Genomic DNA, 17628 nt, shown 5'->3' with positions numbered 1-17628 from the left:
AAGCCACTCAACCTCTCCGGTCCCAGGTTTGCCCATCCATCGACGGGGAGCAAAAACTCTGCCGTGGAAAGAGGAAAACCAGCAATGTGGAGAAAGGGCTTTGGAACCTGTGAGGTGTGGGCAAGGCTGGGATTTGTGGAGGCTCCATTTCCCCTCGTTAGTGTCGACCACCGTGCCTGGACCATGGCTGCCGTGTGCGGCCAGGGGAGGCCAGCCATGACGTTGTGCGGGTTTTCAGGGCGACAGGTCTCCACAGGGACCTTTGGAGCTAGACAGCCCCCAGCTGGTAAAGATCCAGGCTCCGCTCCCTTTCTCGCGAGTGGCCGCTCTGAGCCTTGGTTTCTACTCTCCTGTAAAATCGGGACATCGTTCCTCCCTTGGAGAGTTGTTCTGAATTTTGCATGAGATGGGCGATGCTGAATACAGAGAAAACACGAGCAATTTAACACTTCTGTAGTACTTAATTAAACATCGGGCACTCAACATACTCAATGCTCTGCGTAACAATGCCATGAGGTGATGCGGTTGCTGTGGCCGTTTTGTGGATGGGAAAATGAGGCACAGAGAGGTGAAGTAACTTGCTCAGGGAAGCGGAAGAATCTCGACTTCTAAGTCAGGCAGGCTGGCCCCAGAGTCCACGGTCTTCACCGTGGCTATGACAAGGGTCTTGGTAACTTGACTGATTACTTTCTACTTTGTACTGTCGTTATTCATTCATTCAGGCATTAATGGCCACCTGCTGCCTGGCCAGGCACTATCTGGGCACCGGAGATGTACAGGTGAACGGGTCGCAGTGCTTGATCCTTACGTGCATGAAGGGAGCCTGTCAGCTGGTGGGCTTTGTGTTGGGTCCACCTCTGCACACTGTCTCCCACCCAAGTGCCCTGCTCAGTCCGTGGGGCTTTGAGAACATCTGTACGTGGCTGCTGGACAAGGGAGTAAACGGATGCTTGAATTAAGGAAATGAAAAAGAGAAGTGGACACTGTCTGGGGCCAGAGGAAACCCCAGGGCATTCCCTGCCCTGAGCCTCCCTCTAAGACCTCTAGCCTCGCCCCCAGGAGGGCAATGGCATTAACGTAAGGAAACTGGGGTCACTAGGGAGGTGCCGTCTCCAGAGTGTTGCCTGAAAGGTGGAGTCAGGCCAGAGGGCAAAGGGCCCGGACGTTGGTCTCCGCACCCCAGGAGCCCAGGAAGGGGTGCACGGGGCTGCCATGCCAGGGGACAGGGCCTTGGGCCCCTGGAATGTGCCCACCACACCTTCCCAGCCTTCCTCCTCTGCCTCGCTCCGGGCTCCAAACAGAGGTGAAAACATGGGAGACCTGGTGGCCTCATCCTCCAGCCTGCAATGACTTTCCAGCATACAGCATGGCATGGAAAAGTCAGCTTGGGTGGGCAGAAATCCAGCAGGGACTTGCGGGAGAAGGTGCCTGATCTCAGTCTCCAGTTTCCAGGATCCCATTCTCCCAGCGTGACTCCTGGCACGTCCCCAGGTCTGAGCTCTGGATCAAGAGAATGTGCAGGGTGGCCCCTGAGCTCTGCCACGGGCACAGGGTATGTGGGGGTGCAGGGAGGGGAATAAGAAATGGTGTGCTGGCCAACGCTTAATAACCAGCTCTCAGGGGAGGGGAGGCTAAAAACTGTCATTTGTAGTCTTTGCCAGCTTCTGTGGCCCGAATATTCCTTCCACCATGGCTGACTTCAAGCCACCTACGTGCTATCGCTGAACGTGGATTTGTGAAGAGATGAACACAACGGGGTCTGGCAATCAGCCAGAGCGAGCCAGCCCCAAGCAATCCGGGGAAGCGCTAATGTGCCTCTTGCCTTTTGCTGATGCTGTTCTCTCCTGTGGAATCTCCTTCCCCTCTCTCCTTGGTGAACTCCTATTGATCCTTCAAGAACAACGTAAGCATCTGCTTTCTTGCCTCGAATTTCCCACCTTCCCTCGGCCCCTCCGTACCTGGTGTCTCCCTGCACTGTGCCCCACGGCCATCTGTCCAGGCCTGTGATGGCACGAGCCTGCCGAAGGACCTAGACACGGAGGTGCAGACCGCACAGGAGGGGAGCTCCTTGAGGCCAGGGCCTCAGTGCCAGTCGTCAGGAGAGACTCAGCGGAGTCTCTCCGCTGGGTCCCAGATGGATGAAGGAACACAGAAGCCTGCCGGGCTGATGCAGATGGCAGAAGCTCGTTTCAGTGACAGAATGGTTAGCCATGCTGTCACTTGCCCCAGAACAAGGCTGGATGGAACAGTCCCCCCAGGGCCCCCGGGAGGTGCAAGGGTGTCTGGCTCCACGCAGGGCGGCTGGGTGCTGGGGCCCCTTTGGCACGGGGATCTCTTCATTCTGCTGATTTCAGGCCACAACTAATTATCCTAATGGGTTTAAATGGCCCTAAATGTTCTCGGAGTTTGGACAGGACCCATCTGGAGCCTGCAGGTGGGCTGGGCCGGCTGACAGTGAGTGGGGAGACTTTGGCGGGGATGCTACAGAAATCCAAAGTAGCAATGCCTGTTGTTGTGTGAGGCCTGAGACATTCGAGGCGAAGCGTGTGGGCTGGGAGGCCGGGGTCACCATAGTAAGAACAGCTAATACTTCCACAGCTCTTTGCACGAACCAGGCAGCGCTCTCAGCATTTTACTTAATCAGCACATTTAGTCCTCACAACCATCCTAGGGGGTAGAGGCCATGATCGTGCCCATTTCGCAGATGAAGAAACCGAGGCAAGGCCGTGGCTGGTAATCAGAGGGGCTTGTGTTCGCATGGGCAGGTCTAGACTCACTGCCCTCGGTCACAACACGATGTCACGTCTCAAAGTGGGCGGGCCACAAACATATCCCTGTGCCCCTGCCTGGGCCCACACCTAGAGCCTCAGGAAGCAAGGCCAGCGCGAATCTTCTCTAGCTGCAGCAACTGTCCCCACCAGGCTGACCTTGCTCCGAGGGGGTCCCACCCTGACCCGTGCCATAACCCAGCGGTACGTTACCAGAGTGGTGAAGATAAAGTGGTAGTACTCCGTCATCATGCCCATGGCCATGGCCTGCGGGAAAGCAGAACGTTAGCAACTTGCAGGGAGTGCCCGAGAAGCAGCCTCCCCACTTCCACTCCAGTGGTGAGGACTGGACGGACTGGTGGCGGGGGGTGGGGGTGGGGGTTGGGAGAGTCTGGCTCCTCGCAGGGAGGGGGCTGTTCTCTGAGACCACCTCCCCAAAGCGACAACGACCGGCTGGTAGACAGCGGCGGGTTTCACACGGGAGTGTCCGGGACAGTCACCTGGGACAGATTAAAACGCAGAATCTTGAGCCATACTCTGCAAAGATTCCGAATTCCGCAGGGCTGGGCTGGGCCCGGTAGTCTGGCTTTTCAGTAAGCATCTCGGGCCTGCCACACTTAAGAGAAATGCCGCCGGGATCAGCCCCAGACCGCCTCTGCCAGTGCCCTGACTCCACCCGGCGGAGCTCACCGTCCTGGCTCCAGAGAGAGGTGTGGGAAAGCCCAGCCCCTACCAGCCTCCAGCCAGGCCTGAGGAGGAGAGGCTGTGGTCAGGCTGAGAGCCTCCCAGGGGGGCCGAGACAGCCAGGCTTCCCTGGTCCAGCTGACCACGAAGCAGCCCGCACGGCTGGAATTATTACCATGTACCATGAAGCCTGCATTGTATACATTTATGTATTTTATTAGAAACCTATCATCTATAATAATTACCATAATGCATTTTCTGCAAAGATCTTCTGGGCCCACAAAGTGCTCTGGAGGAATAAATGTCACGGGCTCAAGTCCACTTGGAAAATGTCACTCATTCTCTCGCCCTTTTGGAGATTCACAGCCTGCTTCAGCAGGTTCAAGGCTCAGAAAAGGCTTCAGTAAATGGATGTATTTACCTTTGTGGGGTGCAGTGTATACCTGCTGAGCACAAAATCTCCACTTTTAATTCTGGATGTTTTCAAGTTAGGCAGATGTGGGGAGTAAATTTCGACTTTCTGGCTGGATGACCTTGGGTCCATTCCTTTCCCCCTGAGCCTCAGTTTCCTCACCTGTAAACTGGGCGTGATAATCCTTGCCACCTCCCAGGGTGGCAGTGAGGGGCTACATGGACACAGCACATAGTAACTCGGCGAACCGGGGTCGTGACTGTCTCTATTACTCCGTGATAGAAGGAAGCGCTGGCAGGTGCCCCGGGAGGAGGGTTAAGGGACTTCTGGGGAGTGTGGGTCTCCTCCATTGTGACTGTAAAGATGCCCCACACCGGGTGCCGACTGTGCACTGGACCCTGGGCTAGACTCTTTCTTTGCCTTGTCTCAACAGAATCCTCTGTCACCGGCTGAGGTAGGGATCGTTGGCTCCACGGACAGAGGAGGGGACGACCCCGGGGTCCCTCGCTCTTGGGCGCACAACACCCAAGGGCAGAAGCAAGATTCAAACCCCCAAACGAGCTATCTAACTGCTGTGTGAAGGAGCCTGGGGGAGGACAGAGGCGGCCAGAAGGCTTGGGCATCCCCTTGGCAAGGCCCAACTGGAGGCTGAGACCGGAAACCCCCCACCCCCCACGGACTTGAAAATGCCCCGTCCCCAGCTCAGCGCCCATCTCCCTGCACTCCGTGTCTCCCCCCGACCCCCCACCTGCCTCTCGCAGGGTCATGAGTATAGAGCCCCACGGAATGCCTCCTTCTATCACCAGGGACACATTCTGGGACCATATAATCGCCTTTTACACAGAGCACTGGCTCAAATTGGAGTGTTTTGGGTTTCAGCTGCAGCACCCTCCAAGGGGGTTGTAGGCGATTTCGTTGTTTATTTCTTAGGCAGCTGGCAGACACTGCTCTTGTTCCCAGCATGCCATGCCAGGCTGCGTCTGGGAAGGAACAGAGGCCCATCCGGGACCGAGAGCCACTTTCCTCCCCCACTGTCACTGCAAAGAGGAGCAGATGGTGCGGGGAACTTCAATAAACCTAGTGATAGGAAGAGTAACACCAAGTGCTGTGGGCTACGGGGAACTCATCACGGAAGAGGCGGTGAGGCACTCCTGGGGCTCTTCCCGCGACCCCGAGGCCTCTCCGTGCCTCCTGAAATGTTCTGTCCTGTGTGGCTTCAGGCCCTGCGCGGCACCCCCTGACCCCCACCTGCAGTGATGGCACCGAAGCTAGCATTCTCACAGCACCCTCCGGGTGCCAGGCTGGGCTCAACCCTGGTCTCATTCCATCCTCACACCAAGCCAGAGCTTAAAGACCGCACTGCGTCCCTTTTGCTGCTGCTCGAACGGGCTCGCAGAGGCCGGTTCCCATCGCCAGAAGGAAGCGGAGCTGGGGTCCAGCCGAACTCCGGCCGGCGTCACGCCCGAGTGTGGGAAAGGGAAGGCGGGGGGACGTGGCAGGCAGATCCCGACCATGCCTTCCATCCCTCCGGCTGGCCCGCATTCACGCACCTGCTTGAGGATCTGGGCGGCCATGGTGTGGCTGCAGTCGAAGATGATGCGGAATTCACGGCCCCGCTTCATCTCCTTGAGTAGGGGGCGTGAGTCATCGGAGTCAAGGGGGAGCTGGCGGATCTTCAGGCGAATGTTGTACCTCGATGGGGCCATGATGAGCTCCTGCAGTCGGATGAGCCCTGGGAGGCCCCGGGGTGCAAAAGACACATGTGTGCACACAGGTATACACAGCTGCGGGCATCTCGGGTGTCCACACACGCCTGCGGCCACAGGTCTGGGGACACACACAGACGTGGACGCGTGGCCCACAGAGATATGTGCATGTGCACGGACTCGGTTATGTGTCCGGACACAGGCACCGGGCTGTGCACACGCAAACACATGTTTACATGGACATGCGTACTTTGATACGGACATACGCCTGGGCTTGTTCACATATGTAAATAAGGGCGTGTGCAGACACAGAAACACATACAACACGTGCAGATCCAAAAGTAGGCACAGAGACAGCAAGTTCCCACTGACTACACCTACCCGCTCCCCTCTAAACTAGAAGGGGGTATACAGATTTACGGAGCCCAGACCCGAGACCACCCCTCTTCATCACCCCACCTGCAGCACTGGGAAGCGTGGCACCTGCCTCCAGGATGTGGCACAAGTGGAGCCTCCAGGCTCCTCTGTACCAACTACTGTTGGGACTGTATAAGCCTACGTGGTATTTGTGTCCCCCAACCCAAGGACAGGCTACCTCAGTAAACCCGACCCATTTTTTCCAGGCTCAATGGAATCGCTTCCTCCGGGAAGCCTACCCCTACTGCTCTGTCCAAACAAAACACCCCCTCCTCCAACCCGGTGGCCTCGCCCTCAGCAGCTCGTCTCACTCCCCACCCTGGGTCCCCGCAGCCTCGAGCACAGGGCCTGGCGCTTAGGTGGTGCTCAACGCAAATTTCCGTAATTGAACTGACTTACTGTTTTTTGGGTTTTTTTTTTTTTTTTTCTCCCCACACTGAAAAATCCATCCTCCACCTTGGCATTTTGCGAAACCACTTAATCTGGGGACTTTCAGGGAAAACTGAATGTCACTTCCTGGAGACAAATGGCTTACTTAGGTCTAATTAAGTTCATTTCCGTAGCTATTTCAAGGTCCGTTCTTGCTGACTCCCCTCTGTTTAGCCTGGGAGCAAGCCTGCTTGCTGCCCTCCGTACCTCCCCCCACTGCAGGGAGGGGCTGAGCCAGCAGGGGCCAGGGTCCCAAGTAGGCCATCCCCTCTGCCCACTAGGCTCTCCGCCCACAGTCAGGGCTTAGCGTCTGTGTCCTAATTATGCTGTCCAGCGGCTACAGGCCATTCCCCCTCGACAGTACTGGGGTTCTCCTCTGGGGAGCAACTCCACCTCCATGCTCGCACCACATGACTCAGGAGGGATCTACCCCCAGCTCTAGGGGCACAGCATGCGGCCCCAGCCTGGCCAATCAGCACACACATTCCTCCAGGCATAGGTACGGGCTTAGAGATGGGTATGTGACACCAGCTGGTCCTATCAGATGACTTCCAGAAATGGTGCCTCAGCAACTGGTAAGAGCTACCCCCCCTTTTCCACTTCACTCCAAAGAGGGAGGAAGTAACTCTGGGCATCACCACACAGAACCTGAGAAAGATTCCAAAACCACAGAAGTCAGGACAAGTAAGTCCTAATGATACCCATTTGAGCCTCTGGATCAAATAGTACCTGAAGCTAAAATTACTCCTGAACTCTCCAGTAAACACAGCCAACAAAATCCACTCCTCCTTTTTTGTTTGTTTGTTTGTTTGTTTTTGCTTAAGCTAGTTTTCTCTGGATTAAAGTTTGCAATCAACTATTTCAGTGTCCCTTGTCTGGACAGAGTCCCCCCACGCAGACAGCCTACTTTGAGAGCCTTCCAACAGAGCATCTGGGTTTCCAAATGCATTTCTGATACAAATGCCTAGATCTGGTCAGCCTCTCCTCTCCATTCCTGACGGCTGGTCACCAGGAAAGCAGTTTGAATGGTATCCATCGTTCCCCTCTGCTGGAAAGGACAGAGATATATCCTTGTGACCTAAGCCTCCCAAGGAGCTCCCAAACAAGCGTTGCCATGGCCACGGTCATCAGGAACCCCGGTCTCCTGGAAGGCCGCAGACCCAGGTGCATGGGCTGGCAGAGGGCTCTGGCATCCTGGAATGATCTGGATCAAACAGGGGTCACAGTGCTTCCTAAACTTGATGGGGCACAGGAACAAGGGTATCGGTCGATCCTCGCAGAGGACGGAGGGGCCTCGAGCCCCTCTGGAACACACACCCAGCCTTACCCTCCCTCCCCAACTAACCCCAGAAATTCTCAGTTTGGGTGAATGCCGCTGCCCGCTCACACCTGTTACCCTGCAAGCCTCCGAGTTTTCACTTTGCGCCCGCTCGCTCAGTGTTCAGAGTCATGCCCAGCTTCGGTAGGCAGGCACGTGGGCTTTGGGGATCCAGGACATGAGGACGGGGACAGCCTGCATGCTGGAGCAGAGGCCACCAGGGTCTACTTGTCAGCCAAGTGCATTGCCCCGTGTAATACACAGTGACCCACATTCTCCAGCAGCAAATGTCAGACCTCCTTCTCATCAGCGTATTCCCAAAGGAGACCAGAGGCTCGTCTCAGCACCCCCCACAACAGAGGATGAGGCTCTTGGCTTGCCCAAGATGAGCTTTTCTTCCTGGCTGCCTCCCTAATCAATCTCTCTCAAAATATCTGCAGTGAATCATGGTTGTTGGACTCATGCTTTTCACTTACAAAGCACTTCTGCATATTCATTACCCTATTTAACCATCTCCCTGTCCTAGAAGGCATGTAGAATAGAGACTTTTCTTCCCAACGTTACAGACGAAGAAACTGAGGCTCACAGAGGTCACGTGGTCTGCCAAGGTTTCGCAGCATGCTAGCAACGGGATCAAGATTTGAGACTCAACCTGTTGGCTGGCTCCTACAGTGGGGCCCTTCCCTCCACCCCAGGTTTTTCCAAGACCCTTCCTTTCATTCTCGACACCAGTTTGTCTCTGGGTGCAGATCAGGTTGTGAAGGCGACCACCTGTCAAAGGTCACGGGCCAACCCTGTTGGTTCCTGTAATAATCACTCTTGAATATTCTGTAACTGAGGATCTGGCATCCCGAAATCATGCGCCAAACTAATGGCCGCACTTGTCTATGTTCCTACTCTCCCTCTGTTTCTGAGTACACAAGGCTCACATTATAACCCCCAACATCTGTGTTTTGCTTCCTGCCCCACAGAGGATGTCTCCGCCTAACAAATCCCACCTGTTGTACTATAGGCTACATTAGGGTAATAAAATAATTAAAGTCTCCGGAGTAAAAAAGGCTCGTGCCCATGCTTTCCGCTTGCCCCTGCCTCCTGACGGATCCTGGTGCTTCTCCATGAGGCTCTGCGTGCCACGACGTGCCCCCTCCCGCTTCTAGGCAACTGTAAGAACTCTTCTCTCAATGGCATTGACCTCTCTGCGTCATCAGTTGGTCATCCGCATCTATGGGGTCCCCGGGTACATTTAAAATTGTTCTCCCTTAGGGAGCCTGGGTGGCTCAGTCGGTTGAGCGCTCAACTTCGGCTCAGGTCATGATCGCATGGTTTGTGAGTTCGAGCCCCGCATCAGGTTCTGTGCTGACAGCTCAGAGCCTGGAGCCTGCTTCGGATTCTCTGTCTCCCTCTCTCTGCCCCTCCCCCGCTCATGCTCTGTCTCTCTGTCTCTCTCTCAAAAATAAATAAACATTAAAAAAAAAAAAAAAGAGTTCTCCCTGCAGTAGATTGCATTGGTGACCCTGGTTCTTCACCCCTCCCTAAAGGCACACCTCTGGCCACGTAACTTTGCAGTGACCTCCAACTGTGGGCAGGTGACCTGCCCCACTAATGACACTGGACCCAACCATGTAACCTGTGTTGGCCAACGGGGTATTAGCAGGCATTGGACACGGGCCGCTCGAAATGGAACTGCACGCTGGGTTTGGTCTCTTGCATCTCTGCCACCGTCATGACATGTCTGGGCTAGCCTGCTGGTGGAGGAGGGGCCCGTTGCCCCTGTCATCTCCGCCAAGGCCGGTTTACATCAACCGACCGCCAAATGACCCGCAGGCATGTGAGTGATCCAGCTGAGACGAGCACGACCGCCTAGCTAACTCAGCCAACCACTGACCCTGAAGACTCGTGAACTAAACAAATACTGTTTTAAGCCACTCCGTTTTGGGGGCGGTTTCTTACACAGTGTTATTGTATAAATATTGTAGAAACTGGTGCACTGTGCCCCCTTCTAGGTGGGCGAAGAGAGCCATGATTTTGTTCAGGGGGCAGTGCGCCAGTCCCAAGAGGTGACTGGTGATTGGTTAAGAGCCAATCAGTGGCTGGGGTGCCTGGGTGGCTCAGTCGGTTAAGCGTCCAATTTCAGCCCAGGTCATGATCTCACAGTTTGTGAGTTTGAGCCCCGCATCAGGCTCTGTGCTGTCAGCACAGAGCCTGATTCAGATCCCTTCCGCTCCTCTCCCCCTCTGCCACTCATGCTCCCTCTCTCTCTCTCAAAGATAAATAAACATTAAAAAAAAAAAAAAAAAAAGAGCCACTTAGTGGCAATCTGTTTCCTATTTGAACATGCTTAAGGTAGTAGGCACAGACTCAGCGAGCTGGACAGATGGTCTGTTGGAAGGTTCTGAGACAGATTTTCCTTCTTGGTAAGAGGCATGAGTCACATTAAGAAAAATCCCGTTGGCTCCTACCTCTTTCCTTCTACTTTCTGGAGTATCATCACATGAGGATGTGATGGCAGGAGCTGCGGCAACCCTCTTGTGACTATGAGAGGGAAAGCCAGGAGAACTGCAGGGATACTGACCCAGCGTCCTGACTCTGTTGAGCTGTTAAACCGGCCCATCTCTAGACCTCATGTCAGTCAGATAACGAAGTCCCTATGGCTTGAGTCAGTTTGAGTTGAGTTGTCTGTTACTCCAGCCAAGACATCGGAAAGCACAAAGCCCCCAGAGCAGATATAGCCAAACCCTGCTCTTAAGTGCTTCCCGCTCCGGGGCTTTGATGACCCGCAAGCTGACGTTTTGAAATATCCTGATTCTGGGAGCATACCTCTTACCACCCACTAGTCATCATCAAAGTCAGATCATTATTTGACCGAACCCCTAGTACCCATTGTGTTCTTGACCGAACCAGCTACGCCACGGACTCCCCCACGTTTTGAAATGTTTGTTAAGCTGAATGGAACCAAATTGAAAATCAAGTTGAACTCAACTAGGCTGCTCTGACTGCTCTGTGTCCGTGACACTCCAGCTACACCTTTTCAACATCACTCTGTTCACATCCAGTTCTTCCCTTCCCCCACCGGCCCCAAGCTCTCTTCCAAGCAGCCCCTCGAATCCAGGCCTCCTTTGTTCCTGCCTGGATCAATCCGGCCACCTCTGCTTGTCTTCTTGTTCCGGGCTCTCCCTGCAATCCTCCCTGAGCATGGCCGTCACAGCCGCCTTCTAAAACTCTGCTTTCATTATTCTACTTCTTTGCGCAACAACACTCAATGGGGTCTTGGCTGCTTCCAAGATAAAGTCTGAACTCTGAAGCTAGACAGCAGAGACCTGGCACAGCCTCATATGCTCTGTTTATCTGACCTTTTCCTCCCACCCTCCAAACGTGAATCTTCTCCCCCAGCCAGGCCCTGCTCTTGAGAAAGCTGCGGTGCACGTCCCGCCTCCTCATTTTTGCTGGTGCTGCCCCCGCCTCCTGTGATTGCCCTCGCGACTGCTCTCCCCGTCCATCCACCCTCAAGGCCTAGCTCACGTCTCTCTTTCTCTAGTAAGTCAGCACAGATTAGCCAAGGCCACAGGGCCTCCTCTCCCCAGGGGCCTTGGCGCTGACTGTATGTACCTGTCGCCGGATTCTTAGCTCTGATGGCCTGGAATGACCAATGACCTCTGGGTACGGACTCATGCCCCTATGATATGATTAACTCCTCGAAAGAAGATGGGATCACCACATCCTCATTCTTCTTCCTTACCGGTGCCCTGTACTCTCTTCCTGCAAAATTTGATTATAACTTATTTCCTCTCGATTTTTCAATTCGATTTAGTTCAGTTCAGTTCAACAAGCACTTAAAAACATTTATGTTGTACCAGGCCCTGTGCTAAGCCCCAGAGGTACGCAAGGCTCATGTCCGGACAAGGAAGCAGGCTCGAAGCCACACTATCATTCCCAGCAGTGTGCTAAGACCGATCGTCTACAGGGCTGCCCAAAACATTGGCGGGGACCCGGAGCCAGGTGCCAGTGCCCCTTAAAGGCAGACGCCTCATGCTGGGGGCACTGAGCCGGGGTGGGGTGCCCTGCCCTCCAGGATCTCCTGTCTGGTACTTTGGGCATAGCAGGTAATCAACAGATGCTCGTAGAATCCCGAGTTAAATAGACAGCTTTTCTGAGGGATTCTCTCCCTATGATTCCCACACCCCATTAGGAGGTAATCAAGAGCTGACATAGAATCACAGGCAGCAGAGAGCTGGAGGGCTCTTTCCAGGCTGGATGCAATAGCTCTCGACTTGACACGTGGGCAGAGAAGGGCCAGATGGGTTAAGTGACTTGCCAAGGTCACTCTCTAAGAGGCCAGGCTAAGAAATGTCTCGGGACTCAAGTCTTTGCAATGAAAGAGGAAGCGGGGGAACAGCTATTGAGCGTCAGAGCCGGCACGCACGCACGGGCCGGTCCGAGTCCCGAGCCGGGTACGTTTGCTGCAGGCAGGAATGTGAGCCGTTAGCACGCGGCAGGTCGGGCATGGCTGGGCAGGGGTGAGTGCAGCTGGTTGGTGGCTGCTGAGCGCAGACCTGAGCAGGCTGCAGGGGTGGAGGCAGGAGCGTGGGGAAGGTGGGAGTGTGGCTGGTGAGCCCGAGGCTGCGGGGGGAGTGCAGGGGGGAGTGTCCGGGTGACTAGATAAGGCTTAGGTGTGAGTGTGGATCCTCCTCCGGGGACAGCTGAGTTGGGCGAGCAGACAAGAGCCTGACCCTGGGGCTCTGCCCCCCTCCCTCCCCGCCCTCAGCCCAGCCGGGCCCGGCTACCCACCTGTACTGTCGTCATAGACCACGGTGGCCGATCGCCACTTGAGGTACTGGACCAGGTCGAGGATGGCGTGGCTGAGAGAGGCGTAGTCGGGGTAGAGGTTCACGTAGAAGGTGTCCTTGTTGTCCAGTGGGTGGTGCTTCCAGCGTAGCTGAATGTGGGGCACCTCCAGGGCATTGCAGATGGACTGGACTGCGTTGGTGCAGGAGCCCTGTGACGGCCCGAAGATGGCCACCACCCCCAGCGCCAGCTGGTCACAGGCTGCGGTGGAGGGAGGAGGGGAGACAGGGAGCAGGGGTCAGTGCCGGGCCTCGTCAGGCTGCAGGGGGTGGTGGGGGGGGGGGTGCTGCGGGCATGGGGACGCAGTGATTTTGACGATCCCATAAACACGCTGGAGCCCTCGAGGGCGGATGACCGAGGCTCTCTCTGAACCTGTCTCCTCATCTGGAAGCCGGGGTTGCAATCGCCCGGGCTCAGGGGATCACAGGAAGGCGGGGCGAGATCACGGGCACAAGACCCTCAGCACGGCTTGTGAAACAGAGATGGTGATTCCTTTTGACGTTATCGTCACTCCGTTGGGCACCCCCAGCTCCATACCTGGTCCTGTTCTGGGCGGTGGGCAAAGGCTGAGAAACAGGTAGGACGAAACCCCTCCCCGCTGGGGGCTGTTAAGCCTCCAGCCCCAGCCTGATCCCCGAAGTCCAAACGTGCACGTCTCACCTCTCCCTGGACACGGCCACGTGAGTGTCCAAGATGCATCTCGGACCTGACGTGTCCCAAACGCGACTCCTCCTCCCCTCCCAGCCTCCCAGCTCCACCACCCCAGTGCCTTATGGCCCGAACCCTGGTTTTGCCCCAACTCCCGTTGTTCTCTCCTATCCCACATCCCAGTTCATCCCGATCTTGCGGCTCCACCATGGGGATGTTTCAGAATCTGACCGCCTCTCACCACTGCCACTATCCGCTTCGGCTTGGGTTACTGCAGGAGCCTCCTCCCCGGCCCCAGACTCCTCAGGGGCCCGCCCTGCCTTCCTTCCTCTCACAACCTAAGGTGTTTACATTGCTCTTTGAGTCCAAAGGCTCTAGTCTCACCCAGTCTGAAGCCAAAGTCCTTCCAGTGACTGATGAGGGCCTGCTTGCTGCACTTCCTCCCCATCCCTGACCCACCCCAGTCCCCATTACCACCCCCGCTTTCCTGACTTCATCTCCCATCCTTCTCTTCCTCCCTCACAACACTCAAGCCCCACTGGCTTCCATGATGTTCCTCAGACATGCCAAACACACTCCTGCCTCAGGGCCTTTGCACTTGCTGTCCTTTCTGGCTGCAGTGTTCTTCTTTCAGATATCCATATGACTTCCCCTCACCCCCCTCAGGTCTTTCTATCTGTGTGGCCTTATTAAAGAAGCATCACTTGCCAAACCTGTAATACAAATCCCCATTCAGCCATGGTCCCTAAACCCCACACCCTGCTTTGTTTCTTTCTTTAGTAAATGACCACCAGAAGTCTCACTCATTTGTTGACTTTCTCCTCCCACCAGAATGTAAGCACAAGGCAGCAAGGGCTTGATCTATGTTGTTCACCGCTGTCTCAACAATAAACAGTACCTTCATAGTACCTAAACAGTACTGAACACAGTACTTGGTCTGAGTACGTGCTTCCCAGCATCTGCTGAGTGAACGTGTGTTGAATCCCTGCCTTCAAACAGTTTGCTTTCTTGGGCGGGGGGCCAAGAGCTCAGGCAGGCCAGACGGCCGATGCTTCTGGGGAGGGCAAACATTGGTGGGCACAGCAGAGCATTAAATGAGCAGCCTCAGGGCAGCTGCAGGCTCAAAAGGCGGCATAGGCTCATGTAGGGATTGTCTCTAAAAGATCCCTACAGTGGGAACTGTCAGGGGCAGTCAGGGAGAGGGCTCCCCAGGAGCCATTGCCCTTTCTTCTGGCAACTGTCTCTGATTTTTCTTTGGGCTCCACTGCCTTTTCCATTCCCAAGCCATGAGGGTTAAGGCAAGTGCCTTAGACACTGGCCTCCTTCAGGCCACAGTCATTGGTTTTAATGGCCATGTGACCAGTCAGAGCTAATGGGATGCCATGAGACCTCACGCTGAGAAGGTAGCACTCTCCTTCTGCAATGGGACATGGTTGGGCGGGGAGGCGAGAGGGGGGGGTAAGATCTGGAGGTGCAGTAGCCACCCTGTACTCACAAAGCAAGTACAGTGCTTATCTGGGGACAGAGTCATCAGTGGTGGTGAGCAGAGCCAGAGAGGACGAAATAAGAGCCCCTGATCAAGTGGAATCTTGGGCTTTGGTTATATGAACCAATACGCTCTCTTCTTGCTCAAGCCACTTAGGATTTGGTTTTCTGTCACTTGCAACCAGAGGAGCCCTAACCAATCCATCAATAGAGCATCACCAAGCCTGCAGCCACAGGACCGATACTGCATGCACGCGTATGAACATGTGGTACATGCGGGAGGCGAGACACAGCGCCTAAGCATCGCTGCACAGGGGGCTCAGACATGTCCTGGCTGCCCCAAGGGCCTCTGGGAATGACCTACTGTGCTCAGGCCACCCCTGGGATTTGCAGAGCCCCAAACGAGAGTACAAATGGAGATCCACATACTATGTGGCCAAATATTTAAATGCTGTATGTAAGTCAAGCTAACAAACTGTCACATAAAACACACCCTTTCCTCCTACATTGACAAATACACCTTCATAACAACCTGGAAAGTCAAGTGAGAATGGAGACTTCCCGTAGGCAGTGATGTGGGGGAAGGGGGGGCAGCTCCCACCCTTCCCCCTCTCTTTTATTGTCGGCTCCACCGTGAACCATAAGGGGTCCTGCACTCTCCATGTGCACACCCCGCTCCCATGTCCAAGCTCTGTCCACATCTGTGCCAACAGCTGCCCTTTGCTCACCCCTGGAAAGGGCCCAGGCATGTGACCGTGGCAGTATGGCTGTCCCTCTGAAGGACAGCCCCAGGAAGAGGCTCATGCAGGCCTGGACATGGGCTCAGGATCAAGTGGGTAGGAAATTCAGCGTTCTAGATACTTCTAGGACTAGAAGGGCAGGGCCCAGGCTTCTGGCAGGCAAGTGCGCTTGGTCCCACTAACCTTTTGTTCTGGAAGGAGACACTGACCAGAGGAGGGTGAGGGCAGCCCCTCCAAAGCACAGACCCAGGGACCCAGAGAAAGGGGCCTCTTGCCTGGGCTAAGGGTGGTACCAATGGATCCAAAGATATAGGGTGTGGTTTTTCTTTTTCTTTTTTTTTTTTTTTTGAAGTAGGTTCCACACTCCATGTGGGGCATGAATTCACAACCCTGAGATCGAGAGTTGCATGTTCTAGTGACCGAACCAACCAGGCATCCATCCCTAGGGAGGTTTTGAATTGATCAGAATGGGTGGTCTTCAGGGTACTTTTTCCTCTTCATGAACATCCACTCCCTTCTCCCTCTCTGCCTCCTGGGACCGGGATGTATTATATAAAGTACTTATTCCCCTGAGATTTGTATTTCCCTCAGGAACACTGGAGAATGCCACTTATGGCGCAGGTGAAAGATACAGCACTCTGCGGGGTGGGGGGGGGGGTGAGCCAATTATTGTCAGGAGTCTGCTGGAACCACCTGGAATGTGGGACAGGGCAGCATTGGATGGGAAGCAGCAGGGCCAGCACAGAGAACATCTCCTGGGTGATCAGGGCTCCTCATGGCCAATGCCAGGTGCAGGAAAAGATGCCCAGTGGGGCACGTGGCACCTTCCCAGTACCCCCCCCAGTTGTAGGACTGGGGACCAAGTTGGGAAAGCACTGCTGTTCCCTGCTGTTCCCACCCTACAGTCAAGAGACCTTGGGTGGCGCTCTGTGTGAGATTAACCAACCCCAGGGATAATAAATGCTTCAAAAACAGGAACCCGGGTTTGCTGGTGTCCAATTTCAGGAAGTTCTCCTTTTGAAAAGGGCTTTCGCCCCAAGGAGGCCATGCTCTGTCCTATACACTCACTGCTCGTTCATGCTGTTCCTCTGCTCTCTGTGTGTATTGAGTGTCTCTTTGGCCACTCTGTCCCCCTGAGAGCAGGTGCTCCCTGAAGGAAGAGACCATGTAGGAGTCCCTTTGTAGCCATGGAGGCTGCATACAACATGAAGGAGATGGTGACAGCTGTCCAGGCCTGGTCACCCCCTCTTGCCCACAGCTTGAGGCTGTGAGCACTCTATAAAATCTGTTGGTTTCTCTCATGCTCTGCCTCTCACCCCAGTTTTGAACCTTCTAGCTGTCCTATGAAGTCCCTGGTTTCCACCTGTCTCTACTCTTTTCCTCTTGTCTCTGGGACCCTCTAGTTGATAATTTGGTCACATGACTAGTATGTTTCATTGCCTCACTATCACCTCCAAGAATCTGCCTTTTGGATTTCCCCCTTTGACCTGTGCCTGATACTTCCTAAACCCTCACCCTCACCCAGCCCAACCTCTTAGGTCATGGCCCCCTGCCCAGGCCCAAGGTCTAGGTATCCTGTTTGACTGAGGCAGGGGAGAGTGTTATAATGCAAGTTATGATTCTGCAGAGGATTATAAGAGCGATCTTAAAAAAAATTAAATTAAAAAAAGAGCAATCTTGAAGGAGGAGATTCTGATTTCGACATCAATTGTGAAGACAATGATAAAGGTAATAGCAATGAGAGTTGTCATGGTGAAGACCATACTGTGTGGCTGTTGATGATTGTGGCGATGGCAGTGGCGAAGATGGAAAGGATGACAATGTTGATATTGTCACATGATGGCGAGAGGATGATGACAGGATTGATGATGATAAAAATGTCAGTGCTGTGGCAGTAATGGTGATGACGATGGTAGGAATAATGACGGTGATACAAGTGTTGCTGAGAGAGGAGGTGATGACAATTTGACGGTGATGACAGGAATTGTGGTGATGATGTTGGTATTGACAAGACTGGCGATGACGAAGATGCTGACGCCACGACAGGGATGAAGATGAGAAGGATGACAGTAGGAGTGGTGATGTTGTCAAGGGTGCGAATGGAGGTGATAACAATTCTGATAAGATTGGTGCTGACGAAGATGTCAACGTCATGACTGTGACGATGGTAGTAGGAATG

At 54.5% G+C, this 17628-nt stretch overlaps 2 protein-coding genes across 2 annotated transcripts in view; both read right to left on the bottom strand.

Moving 5' to 3' along the window:
- Positions 1-17628, bottom strand: part of CSF3R (colony stimulating factor 3 receptor) — a 475591-nt gene that overhangs the window by 297000 nt on the left and 160963 nt on the right. The window lies entirely within an intron of this gene.
- The window catches only part of GRIK3 (glutamate ionotropic receptor kainate type subunit 3), a 185856-nt gene that overhangs the window by 25205 nt on the left and 143023 nt on the right, over positions 1-17628 (bottom strand). The window contains exons 3-5 of the mRNA XM_049617484.1: positions 12520-12777; positions 5415-5596; positions 2982-3035 (exon numbers count right to left, since the gene is read on the bottom strand). Coding sequence (XP_049473441.1) covers positions 2982-3035; positions 5415-5596; positions 12520-12777 — 494 coding nt within the window. The remainder of the gene's footprint in view (positions 1-2981; positions 3036-5414; positions 5597-12519; positions 12778-17628) is intronic.

This window comes from Panthera uncia, assembly GCF_023721935.1.
Source record: "Panthera uncia isolate 11264 chromosome C1 unlocalized genomic scaffold, Puncia_PCG_1.0 HiC_scaffold_4, whole genome shotgun sequence".
Classification (NCBI taxonomy): Eukaryota; Metazoa; Chordata; class Mammalia; order Carnivora; family Felidae; genus Panthera; species Panthera uncia.
This window is presented reverse-complemented; position numbering and strand designations above follow the sequence as displayed.